The following is a 13,156-nucleotide window of genomic DNA, read 5'->3' as shown; positions in this document are numbered from 1 at the left end:
ATAAGAACCCAATAATCGTATGTTAACAGCAAAATATCACGTAAAATATATTAAGATGAAAGATAGCAAACAGTGATAAGTGGAGGCTAACTTCAGATAAGCGTTAATGATAAGTTGAACATAAGAACAAAACTGAATCACTACTATCATGCAACTTGAACTGAAAAATGATAGAACTTAGCAAAAACATCCACGAGACAAAAAAAGTCCAGTCATATAGCTTGTAAAGCCTCGAATGAGAGTTACTGAACAAGAATTAAAAAAAAAATAATAAAGAGGGGAAAACAAACAAAAAATATCCACATTTTTGCTGGAACAATATGAATTCTGACATAGTCATCATCTTGGCGACGTATCCAGACAAGGTGCCCAGCAAGTTCTCGAGTGTAACAGATCAGTGGAAAGTTACCTGCCTATTATACATCAAAGCAGTCTTTGGACAACCCCAAACGCACGGAACGTGTATATCAATGGAGATAAATGCTTAAAGCAATCTCATGATGAGGATGCGCGCAACTACCTGAAATTAGTGCAGTAGAGGTAACAATGATATACCGGTATGACATTCAACAGCTACCTTATAAGAAGTAGTCAGGCGTTCTACGAGTCACATCAGGTTCTCCTCTCCTAGGCGCAGGTTCAAACTGCAAGAAATTCAGACTATCCAACGTCAAGACCAAGTTCACAATATGTCACCACATAAATTATATTTTGAATGGCAGAAAAAGACCTGAATAAATGTGTGGCCCTTGCAGTCATCAACCTCCAATATGGAAGCCATGTTCCCACATCGGTAACAGTAGTTAGGCGCACTAAAAATGGTAACCACCTTTTGTTCCTGTTCCAAAATAAACAACGCACATCCAAGATTTTACACCTATAATTCTAAAGAGTGCAGATGAAAGAGAATACATCAGAACAACAATTACATGAGCCCAGTTAAATCCATCCATAACCAGCTGATGAGCTCTAGCAATCAACTTGAGGCTGTTTGTGTGATTAAATTGTTCTGATATGTCCTGAAAGGAATAATGTCAATTCGAATAAAAACCAAAATAATAACAATAATAGATCTCTAAATGCTTCAAAATAAGAAATTCAATAATGTAGAGTACGAAAATAAAGCTATGTTTACCTGGCCAAAAGTATATCCAGCACCTCGAGGAGAAATTCCCCAGCCGCATCTGTCATCTGGGTCAGACCACAATAAATCACACATGGGGCCTTCATGAGGAACTTCTTGAACACGATCAAAGTTCCGTATGTTATCAAGGGTCTCAATTGAAGGTGAAAGTCCACCATGCAAGCAGAATATTTCTGATTCAACCTGAAAGGGAATATATTAAAATAGCACCCGAATGATCAAAAGCCTCAAACTAAAATTTTAACAAAGAATGTCTAATCTCAGTTAAATGAAAGTTGTTCAATAGTCAGTCTAACATTTTAGAGCGTAATAAACACAAATTATATCCGTTGAGAGAAATTACTAGATAATCATGTCTAGTTTTGACAATTAGAAAGATATTTTGACAGGAGCAGTGTTAAAAAACTTGCATATCTAGATATATAATATTATCGCATTTATGCTTAACCAACTATATGTAATTGTTAAAAACATATCACTTCATATTATATCCCATGAAAGTTGAAACATTTTGTGCACAAATGTAGGCTAGTCATCGATTGTGAAAAAAGTACAGCTCAGATAAGGCGTACGACATGACAATATAAGGAGCAATGTTAGCATAACGTTGTTTTAACATCTTGAGGAAGCAGCCATGCCATATTTAAAGAAAAATGTCACATGTAAAACAAGTGGACATCAGAGTTCTCTGAATCTTTTGATAAAAAAGGCAAATACTAATAACACCTATGATGTCACAAAAAGATAATGCAACGCATTCAAAAAATTCCCCCAAATTTTAAATTTTTAACAGGGTAGGGAAAAGATACTAACCAACGCTGTCAATGGGAAAAAATCAAAAAGATCTGTAAAGGTCTTCCAAACATTAGCATTACCATACCTGCACATAGAAAAAAAAACTGTCACGAAAGTGAAAAAAGAAACACGAAATCATATTGTATAAAAGCTAGAAGCCAAGTATCCTTATTCTGTTCTCTCACTTTCAATTTATACCGAAATTTTCACATTTAATATAATCATATAATTTTTATTTTGGGATCAAGCAGGGGCAGAATTAATTATTCATTACCAATGTTAACAAGAACATAGCACATTAGGCATCAATATGATATTTTATACCAAACAACCACCATCACATCACCACTGAGTACTAAGACAATCAGATGTCCTACTGTCACACATCAATATGTGAAACTGAATTAACATTAAAATTACAGTTTAACAAGTTACATGACACCAAACCAACAGCAAGATTCAGATGGTCATCCCAGAATTATAATTCAGTACATTAAACTAACAAGAAACTAGTTAAACAAGTTCTCGTGTTGATATTCAAAAAGAATCTATTGCAGGGAAAGGAAAAAGAATTCCTGTACAGTTGTCATCCAAAATGAAATTTGAGTGATTCCATCATGGTAAAAGTCGTGAAATTGAATCAACTAAAACATCGTACACAAACAATCTTTCTTGAGATAGAAATATCTCATGTTTATAACTTTTGCTCCATAAAACCTTATAAATGAAGGTGTTGAAAACTCACTTTCGAAGGCATTCATCATAAAATCCATACACTTGAGTAATCTGCATTAAAGACCGATAGAAGGAACTGTTAGTTCAACAGATAATGAACATCAAATGCCCATACAAGTCTTCAATCACAGATAAAAAAGTTTAGAAACAATTTATCATCAAACATACAAGCCTAGCTAATTTCTGTGCCATTCACAAATAACTACGAGATCAAAAAAGTAATTCATACTTTGAAAAGAGTTCAAGCACAAACCTGACGGCTTTCATGGTTTCCTCTAAGAATAGTAATCCGCTGAGGATACCGCACTTTCAGTGCCACAAGGAGCTGTATAGAATAACTAATTAGCATGTCTAATATACACTGTCAATAAAAAAGAATAAGAAACAACAACATCAAACAAAAGAAAATATCAATGTAACTTTATCATCTCACTCTGCATCCCAACTTAAAAGGAAAATTACGTGATCTAAAATTATCACAGCATATTTGCATAAGTAACATAGAGAAACTCTTGAATCCTCTAAACAGGTGAGCCTCTTTCTAATAACTGTAAAGAAATTTACTAGATGAATAATGAAGATTAAGAAAATTCTTATGTTGCTTCAACTATCAACAAACGTCAAAATCAGTAAAGTTAGAAGATCAATCCTGAAACATCTTCTACAAGAAATTCAACTGCATGTATCAGTTGCAGGTTTGAGATTTCATCAAAATATGACCTTTTTTAAAACCACTACAATGCCTAAAAATGTATGTCAAACTACTTTATCTTCCTGAAAAATGATTTTAGGATAATGCAAACTTTATTACAATTTTAATGCATATAATCCACCTTTCATCTCAGTGAGCCTTCTAAATACTGACACGTTGAAAAAAATTTGCGACTCAATTATCAGGTGCCTTTGTAGCACATTCTAAACCCTGAACTATTAGCTATTTGGGAATAGTTCCATTTTCTGTTTTCAACCTTAATAGAAAGAGCTGTCCAAACTTCATTGAATACCACCCGAGAACAAATTCCCAACCTAGTGCATGAATTAAACAAAAAATTACTATACCACAGAGAGGCTTGGGGACAGAAGTGAATCCCAAATTTTCAATAAAAATAACCATCCAAAAGTTAAGAAAACAAACAAGTTTATCATGGTTGTACTTACAGTTACAGTCTCAACTGAATAGTAACCGCGATCCACATAATCACCCATAAACAAGTAGTTAGTGTCTGGACACTGTAAACAAAACAGGTATATTTAGAATCCATGCCTAAATAATCAGCAAAATATATTACCCAGCAGCTGACAAAAATATATCCACATAATGCATTTCAAAAATTAAAATGGTACGGAACTTTTAACAAAGTAATAGGGTCACAAAGGAGTTAATTAGTAGTTCCTGAATTTTACAATTTACTCTTCAATACCTCTGATGCACTTCAATCTTCAAAAGCTTTTTCTTTGACAGGTCTCAATTAGTTTATTTAAGACATTCCCCAGCTGAAACAGAAGATTGAAAACAGAACCACATCTACAGTCAGAAATTATACCTTCCCTCCAATTCGAAACAGTTCAGCAAGATCATGAAACTGTCCATGAATATCGCCACAAATTGTCACCGGGCTTTTAACAGGCTGCAAGACAGAAGAGGCATACAAAAGAATAATTAGTGTTCTCTCTCTATAACACAATAAACTAGTAATTAACAGATGCAGAGAAATACAGTGACGTAAAACATCTATACAAGACAAGAAAATTAGATCCTCCTCCAGTGAACAGGCATTAAAATAGAAATGACATTAGATGAATGAATGACCGAACCCACATACAGGAAGAAAATAATAAAACTGAAAATAACAAATACAAACTTCAATAGCTCAATTACGACTTAAAAAAAGATACATGCAAAGCGAGCAAGCAGAAATTGACAACGGTGATGCAACTAAAATCAATGTTTAAAAAATAAGAAATAGAAAATGACATCATTGAAAATGAAGGCATAAGTTAAAAGACTGGAAGATAGGGTTGCACCTGAACATTACTTTCATCCATTAAAATCTCCTTGGCCTTCTCACATAAAACTCTGACCTACAGGCAGAGCAGAAAACACAATCATTATTTCCTTTTATATCTATTTACCCCAATGTAATAATACCACAAGGAGTAGTTGAAAATTGAGATAGCTCCCCAAAAAAGGACACGGCTGCTTAAAACAAGATATAATGAAATGATGGCAAAACCTTTCCTAACACACCTCACTAAGGAAGCAATCAAATCCAGACACTTTCCCGATCTCAGTACATTTCGAGTAAACAAACTTAGTGAGATAAGATCCTTTTTGTAAGGAAAGAAATATGAAATAATCTTGCTGCAAAAGACAGACACTCTAGAAAATACCACTAAAGTAATACCTATACAATGCATCAAGCACCGGCATTCCTTTCCGTTAATCTAATCACTTCAACCGTAACCAGTGTTAAGTTTCACTCGAAACAAAAAGCCATAGGAAGCCAACCCTCAGTCCGCTAGCATGCCAATAGAGCCATGTCTCTCTTTAAAAATCCCTCGCCAACATGCTACTCTACTAAAAAAGGGACAAGTACATTACCTTAGGTGTCTTGGGTATTGTTGTATAATCATTACTGAAATTTCACTCTGATAACCTACGGTGACCTATAAAGCAAACCTTTGTCATACTAATCATCAAGATGAAACTCCAATTCTAATTAGAGAACAGCCCTAATTGCACAAGAATAACTGTCTAAGTTTTGTTCTTCTTGAATTTACCTAATGTTATATTAGGTAAGTAGCAACAGTTCACGAAAAAACAAATTTCCAGTGTCAAACAGTTTCAAGTACATATACGTTTAGGTATGGCTAGCCTCCTAACGCCTAACAAAACATCCATATAGCCTCTGAGAGGACATCGAGATAATCTTCTGCAAACGAAACTCGTTAACAACATGCTAAAACGTCTAAAAGCAGATTCCACATCCGAAAATCGTTTTCCAGTGGACAAACACCACTATTAATCTCCTAATCGTTCCACATCGCACCAAAACGCAACGAATCATGACATCGGAGTCGCCATTACGTGAAATCAACACATGCGCTGTTAATAGCACTCCTATTGAGCGTGAAAAGGTAACAAGTATACAAATCGAGGAAAATTGGAGGCGTGAGTTGCGTTTTTGTAGGTAAAAGAGACAGATCGAAGGAATGGAAAGGAACCTGTTGCTCGGAGAGTGGCTTGCACTGCATTAGCTGGGAGATCTGATCGTCGACATCGTGAGAGAATTCGGAGAGCATGGAATTGGCGCCCATCGCGGCGGTGGAGAATATGAGCGACGAATCTCCGGCGCCGTTGCAGAGAGTGAGCAAGAGAAGGTCCAAACGAAGAGAGAGGGCGCGTGAAATAACAAGCAACTAAATGCTTGATTTGCACGGTGTCCAACAATCCCTTTTTCCTTTTTCTTTTTCTTTTTCAGATCTTTTTCTTTCTCAATTTACCTGTGGAGGGAAGGACTTCACCGCTCCCAATCACGCACGGCCACGTTGTATTTTTTTACTTAAAATGAAGTTTTCTTATATTATTTAATTTCAATATTGGTAATTGTTTTTCAACAATTCACTTATTTTTTTATTATTAAATTTTAAAATTGTCTAATAAATAATTATAATTTTTTAAAATTTCTATAAAGCCAACAAATTTATTATCATATAGTTCTTGTAATATATTATCAAATTTAATTTAAATTTATAATTGTGTTTAAGTATTTATTCTAAATGACTTTACTAAATACTATAATACACACACATATATATATATATATAAAATATATATATATATATATGATTTAGTTACTTTTATATAAATCCAATAATTATTAGATCAAAATTGTTTATTGATATATATGAAAAAATAGTTAATGAAACTTAAATGTTTAAAAATATAAAATAAATATTAAAATGCTTTATATTTTCGGAATGCAGATAATTTTTTTATTGATTATATAATAATATAAAAATTATGTATGGTCAAAATAATCTATTTATATTAAACGATTAAAATAAAATTGCATTATTAGAAAATCCTTAATCTGTAATTATTTGTATCTTGTTGACATATATTTAAATCAAGACGAGTATATGATTAAAATATAATAAAAATTAATTCAATGATGTGATGAAACTAAATTGAAAGGAATTAAATAAACTTTATCAAATGCAAGAATAATAATGATTAGTAATTTTTATAATTATTAATTATTTCAAAATAAAAAATTCCAATGACTTAACAATTTATTTGACTTCTTAAATGACGTTAAAAATACTATATTAATATTTTTAAGTTTGGGATAAATTGTCTCAAAGTTTAGAATAAATAAATTTTAATTTTATTTCCAAGTTCAAAAATTAAAAGGAAATTAAGAATTAAAAACATATTCATCTCTTTATATTTGGTTAAAAGAAAACTTAAGTGAATTTTTTTGTTATGCAAATTAAAAAGATAGAACCTTATTTAATATAAATTACAAATAAATAAATTTCTTGAGTTATATATCTATTATACTAGAACTCAATACCGATGATATAAGAATATAAGAGTAACAATCATTGAAAAAAAAATTACGCTTCCAAAATACGAAATTATTTTATCATAGATGATTATTTAAGATAATTTTTTTATAGATTTTTATAATATTTATTTTAAAATTGTATTGATGATGTTTTTTTTTTATTAATTAGCAGTGTATATTCTATAACTTTAATACATCACCTCTAAATTAGTTAATTACTGTATTAATCTATGTTAGAGTTATTAAATTATCGTACAGGTAACTTAAATTATAAAGGTACTTTGTTAGCCAACAATCCAGTATTTATTAAAAACAACGTTAATTATTAAATGTAGACATGACAACTTAAATAAAATTAAAACTTTAGTTTAATTTGTCTGTTGAGAATAAGTAGCCTATGCCTATCTCCTTCCTTCCTTAATCATTTAATATTGCCTTTTTTTTCTCTAAAGGCCAAAATTTCGACAACGCATTATAGTACCATGTAGTTACTTTTTAGTATAGGAATTTAATATTTAATTTTAAAACTAATTAATAACACAAAATTATATATATATATATATATATATATATATATATATATTAAATGAAGTTATATATTTGTATAGAGAAAAAAATCTAAGTCTGGCTCTATCAACTTTTTCTATGAAACATAGGAATGTCTTTTTGAGATATGCCAAACAAAGATAATTTCAATATTACAAGTGTGGGAATATTCATAACAAAGCCCAACATTATTCTTAACTAACTCTTTTTAGCTGGTGGCTGTTTCTTCTTGCACCTTCTTAATTATCAGTTGATTTTATTAAACGTTTTATTCAAATACTAATCGAATTAACTTAAAATTAAATTTATTCGAAGACCGAAAAAATAATCAACTTGTAATCAACATTATTTTATTCTATTTTTTTCTTTAAAATAAATAAATTGTAGATATATTTATTAAATTATAGTATTTTTTTATCCTTTCATTCTAAAAAATATGTCTTCTAATTTAAGTTAAAAAATGCATTCAATATTAAACAAGCTACAATAAATCACAATTATAAGTAACATAAGTAACACCATCTATCGAGATAATATAATCGAACAGTTGCAGTTACTTTTATACTTACAACTAATTATTTTATTTTTAATTGAAATTTTGAAATATAAAAGTGAACACAGAATAACACTACAACATAATATTTTAAGAAGAATTAAAAAAAATGACAATAAATTGCAGTAATAATAATAAATGACTAGACTGCTGATTGAGAATAATAATATTTTAACTAATAAGTTTTGACAACTTTCTCTTGTAACATGAGGTGTTATTTTTTAAATGATTTTAAAATATAGAGAATAAACAAATAAAAAATCATTAAAAAAATGTTATCTAAAATTGTAAGAGAAAGTAGTCAAAATTTAGTAATAAGAAAATTATTTTTCTCACCTTAATATGTTTCTTGAAATCATATATATCTCAGAGTTGTTAATGTGACTTGAGGGAGAGTGAATCCTTAAGAACTTGCAGCAACAAAGGAGAAGCTGTCAAATGAGGAAAATGACCTGGTACTTCTAGGATTTTGACTTTGCAAGCAGTGCCCAATTTTCTGTTCATGTAGAAAGAAACATTTACAGGAACAACAGGGTCTTTTCTGGTCTGAATTATGGTGCAATGAGGCACACGAACTCGTGGCAGAACCCATCTGAGATCACTCAGAAACACTGTTTTAGCCACACTCAGTGCAACTTCTGGTTTCATTCTTACCAGACTGTCTTCAAACTCTGCAACTGCAGAAGGATCGTTTGCGCTGATAGCGTATGGAGCGAATCCCTGTGCCCAACCTGAAAAGTTTTGTTGCATTGATTCAAAGATTGTGTTCAGTTCCGATCTACTGAAACCTCCTTCGTATCCTTCTTCGTTCAAATACCTAAACAAAGTTTCACACAAAACGGAAAAAGAAATATCACATAGACTGAAGTTCAATTTTTATTATACGAATATTTGATACATAACGGTCCATAATGGGTGGAACATCCAACATTATGTCCGTTCTGATTATGATTTTGATAACATGTTAGAAGTTTCACGTCGACTAAAGATAAGGCTAATTCACAATATATAAGTCGGTGCAATCTCACCTTACAAACCGATTTTGTGGGGTTGATTTCTAGACTACGTAGAACTTCAGACATACAAAAATAAAAAGTAGAAGAGAAACTAACCTTGGAGAAGCACCTAGTAGGATTAGATGTTGAAAGAGTTGTGGTCTCTTTGTTGCAGCTAAGCTTCCAATCATGGCTGACATGGAATGTCCGACGTAAATAGTTTTGTTCAAATTGAGCTCATCGAGAAGGCACACCAAGTCCTCAGCATATGCATCCAAAGTTGAATACTTGTTTGGATTATAAAGTGAAGAAGTTGCATTTGGGGTGAAAGCCAAATCGAAAACTAGGATCTTGAAGTAGCATGCAAGAAAGGGGATAAGATAATGCCACACAGTTTGGTCTGTGCCAAATCCGTGAGCCAGAACCAAAGTTTGAGTGCCATTTCCACTGAGATTAGCGTTTAGAGCATCAACTATGCCTCCACACACTGTTCCCATGTTTGTTAAGCAATGTAATGGAACAGTTAAGGAAGAAATTAATAGAGAGGTGGTTGCTTTTGGAGGCTGTATATATAGAAAAAAATAGTGCGAAAAAGTGCTCAATTGACAGTATTATATGCACGTCACTTTCTGTACAACTAAGAAATTATATAATTATGAGACGGATGACTTTGCTCGCAGATCCTTTTTACGTTAATTTCAATAGATTCGTGATTTTTGGAAGAAAAGTGTAAAAGTATATTATTGAATCAATTGATTATTCATATGATTAAGCATATTCAAAACTTAGAACAAATAACACAAACTCCTAATATTATCCCACTTTCACATCGAATCTACAAACATTTCTTTCTCGAAGAAATGATCAATATTGTTGGTGTTTAAGAATTCATATGTAAGGTTAGAGTTGTGTTTGGAAGGATGAGAATTATGCACACTAACTTACCCACGATGGATAACTGTTGACAAAATTAGTACAATTCGGTTCAAAATCAGTGTAATTTAATTCAAAAACAATATAGTTAAGTTCAAAAATAGTGCAATTCAATTAAAAAAATAATGCAATTCAGTTTAAAAATAGTACAATTCAGTTCAAATATAATGCAGTTCAATTCAATTTAATTTATTAGAAATAAAAACAATGCACTTCAATTAATCTGGACTATTTTTCAGTTTAGATCGATATAACTATTGATAGTGCAATACAGTTTAGTATATTTTGTCCAACCCTACTAATCCATGTGAATGAATAATTTTAAGCGCAGCATGAATGAATCCCTTCAAATTCAAAGTCCAAGATATTGGCACAAAAGGAAAAGGCTGCTCAGCCATCGCAACTACTTCACAAAATTTGCAGATTTTCATATTAATTACGAACAATCTATCTGTCATACAACTGGATATAGCTAAAAGAAAAAGTATCGCTATTTTTTTGTTATTTTTCTTAATATTTTTAAAATTCCATCGAATACTTCGTATTTACACTTAACAAGCTATGATAAAACTAAATGCAATTAATATTTCAGAATGTATATTCATATATTGTTAGTATCGTACCTTTAGTAAAATTGACTTAATTTCAACTAATTATGTTATATTTAACTATTCAAACTCTTTAATATGTATTATATCTCCTTCAAATTTCACAATGAGTGTATTGATTACTGATTTTATGAAATTATAGTTTTTCAATTTCTTAATAACTAATCCTAATTACAATTACATTGCATTGTTAAACAAAATTCAACTCACAAAGAGTATTTAATTAAACTCGATTAACTCACATTAATTATACTTTTATGTTATAAGCATGCATTAAATATTCTTTTTTAATATTCAATGACTAACTTTTTATGGTTAAGGTTTTTTTGTAGTGATTGTAGAAGCAATAATCATAATGGTTTGAGTTTTTATTCTTCAATGTGCAGCCATTATTGGTTATTATTTTTTATGATAAAATATATTTAAATTTCCTTAAAATATTCAAAGTTTAGTTTAACATTCTATTTTTTTATTTCTGTTTACTCTATATTTTTTTTTAATTTGAAATGTGTGATTTGATTTTTTTTTCACAAAACATCATATAAATCACTTAAAAAATATATATAAAAAAAAGTGAATTTCAAAATGAAAAACACAAGATATTGTATTTCCCCGTACATCACGGTAAGCATAAACTGAACAGTTGACTTGCAGACCCAATAAAAGCAGCATCAATGCAAGCCACCATATTTGCTACCCAATTTATTACACCACATTCATAATTATCTTATAATTATTTTATAAATTCTATTAACTACTTTTTAAAATAGATTATGTCCATGCTAGATTTGGTTTCGCCACCGATTTAATTATCAATTTAATCATTATTTAGTCATCATCAATATTATTTTAATTAAATTAAAAACATATTTATTTATAATTAAATTAATTACTTAAAATTATTTTATTAAATTAATATATGTCTTAGTCACCAAATCAGCAACTGTAAGTTTGATTACCGATACTTTAAAGTGATTAAATTTATAATAACAAATTAGTGATCGTAATTATGGTGACAGTTTAGTCACTGATTTTGAAATCAATAACTAATAATTTTACGATTAAGATATTTTTTACTATTTATTTTTTGTGAATAATTTGATAATTAAAGATGTTAACCACCAATTTTAATCATTTAGTTACTGATTTCATCGATAATATTATATTATATTATATTATATTATATTATATTATATTATATGTTATGTGTATAGCAAGAATAACAAACATGATTTAATGAATTAATTTGTAAATTCACTATAATTTTGACACGTCGAGTTAAAATTTTAATTATCAGTATGTTATTTCTTGTCAGATCTTTTTATATAAAAATTAAAATATAAAATAATTTTAAACAAAAATAATAATTTTTATATAATGTATTATTTAGAAAATATAAATATATAATAATATTATAATTTAAATTATTAATACTTACAAATTAAATTATAATTGTTAATTATAATGTAATAAGTTAATATGTAAAAATAATAATTACTTTAATTTATTTTATTAGATATATTAATTAATCAATTAAAATTTGAAAAGAAAAAACCAATGAGCCAAATTCATCTTTGACAAGACAGATTAAAATGTTTAGTTCATTTTCCTTTGATGGATTAGTTCAACATAGTCTCCTTTGGCTTAACAAGCCAGAATTGATCTGACTGATATTTTTGTCATTTTTAATAAAAAAGAAATATTTATATATATATATATATATGATTTGTTTTTTATCTTCTTTTTCAAACATTAAATAATAAAATTATTATATTTTTATTGAAGACTGTTTGTACAACCGATAATCATTTATTTGCGAAGAAGTCATTTATGTAAAAAAAAGGCCATTTCGGTGTTACCAAAAAAAGCATGCAAGTGTGAAAAGTGTGAAAAGGTAGCTCTGAAGATTCTCTAACTATTAAAGATAAGATGAATGAAAAAAAAGTGAAATAGAATAATTGGGTTTTTAGAATTGACTTTTCTACTTTGTATTCTGTATAGTTTAAACCAACTAAGATCTTTGTACTAAGAAAAGGTTTTTTCTTTATGAAAGAAAGAATGTTTTAATGATTTGTGGGATTTCTAAGGTAAGGATGCTATAGATTCGTCAGACTCAACTTCCTTATTGTGAAGTTTGACATTTTGTTATGCCAAACATTTTCAATATATTTTAATGCACTTTGATTGTGAATGTAAAACACAACCATAAGCCTTTTCAAGTCAAACATAATACCACACTCAAATGTGTACACTATCCAAACCTCTCAAATGGT

At 29.7% G+C, this 13,156-nt stretch overlaps 2 protein-coding genes across 2 annotated transcripts; both read right to left on the bottom strand.

The window, feature by feature from the left end:
- Positions 1-155: 155 nt before the first annotated feature.
- LOC114194131 (serine/threonine-protein phosphatase PP2A catalytic subunit) lies at positions 156-6,149 on the bottom strand. The gene is made up of 11 exons (XM_028084204.2): positions 5,900-6,149; positions 4,700-4,756; positions 4,219-4,302; positions 3,833-3,904; positions 2,928-2,999; positions 2,685-2,725; positions 1,958-2,024; positions 1,136-1,327; positions 930-1,019; positions 731-838; positions 156-644 (listed from the first exon to the last, which is right to left on the bottom strand). The coding sequence occupies exons 1-11, from the start codon at positions 5,990-5,992 to the stop codon at positions 579-581; spliced, it is 942 nt and encodes a 313-aa protein (XP_027940005.1). The 5' UTR covers positions 5,993-6,149; the 3' UTR covers positions 156-578.
- A 2,290-nt stretch (positions 6,150-8,439) lies between these two features.
- LOC114191013 (putative strigolactone esterase DAD2) lies at positions 8,440-9,857 on the bottom strand. Its single transcript, XM_028080142.2, has 2 exons — positions 9,460-9,857; positions 8,440-9,164 (listed from the first exon to the last, which is right to left on the bottom strand). The coding sequence occupies exons 1-2, from the start codon at positions 9,837-9,839 to the stop codon at positions 8,723-8,725; spliced, it is 822 nt and encodes a 273-aa protein (XP_027935943.1). The 5' UTR covers positions 9,840-9,857; the 3' UTR covers positions 8,440-8,722.
- Positions 9,858-13,156: the final 3,299 nt, after the last annotated feature.

The sequence above is a fragment of the Vigna unguiculata genome, chromosome 1 (assembly GCF_037176805.1).
Source record: "Vigna unguiculata cultivar grain cowpea cultivar isolate G323 ecotype 2 chromosome 1, ASM3717680v1, whole genome shotgun sequence".
NCBI lineage: Eukaryota > Viridiplantae > Streptophyta > Magnoliopsida > Fabales > Fabaceae > Vigna > Vigna unguiculata.
The sequence above is the reverse complement of the archived record's forward strand: the minus strand, read 5'-3'. Positions and strand labels throughout refer to the sequence as shown.

Excerpts from the sequence above, each read along its gene's own strand:
- LOC114194131 (XM_028084204.2), bottom strand. The coding sequence starts at position 5,992 with ATGGGCGCCAATTCCATGCTCTCCGAATTCTCTCACGATGTCGACGAT. Across the intron at positions 3,905-4,218 it reads TGTTTCGAATTGGAGGGAAG|TGTCCAGACACTAACTACTT; the intron begins GTATAATTTCTG and ends TTTTGTTTACAG. Across the intron at positions 1,020-1,135 it reads CTGGATATACTTTTGGCCAG|GACATATCAGAACAATTTAA; the intron begins GTAAACATAGCT and ends TATTCCTTTCAG.
- LOC114191013 (XM_028080142.2), bottom strand. The coding sequence starts at position 9,839 with ATGGGAACAGTGTGTGGAGGCATAGTTGATGCTCTAAACGCTAATCTC. Across the intron at positions 9,165-9,459 it reads CTACTAGGTGCTTCTCCAAG|GTATTTGAACGAAGAAGGAT; the intron begins GTTAGTTTCTCT and ends AACTTTGTTTAG.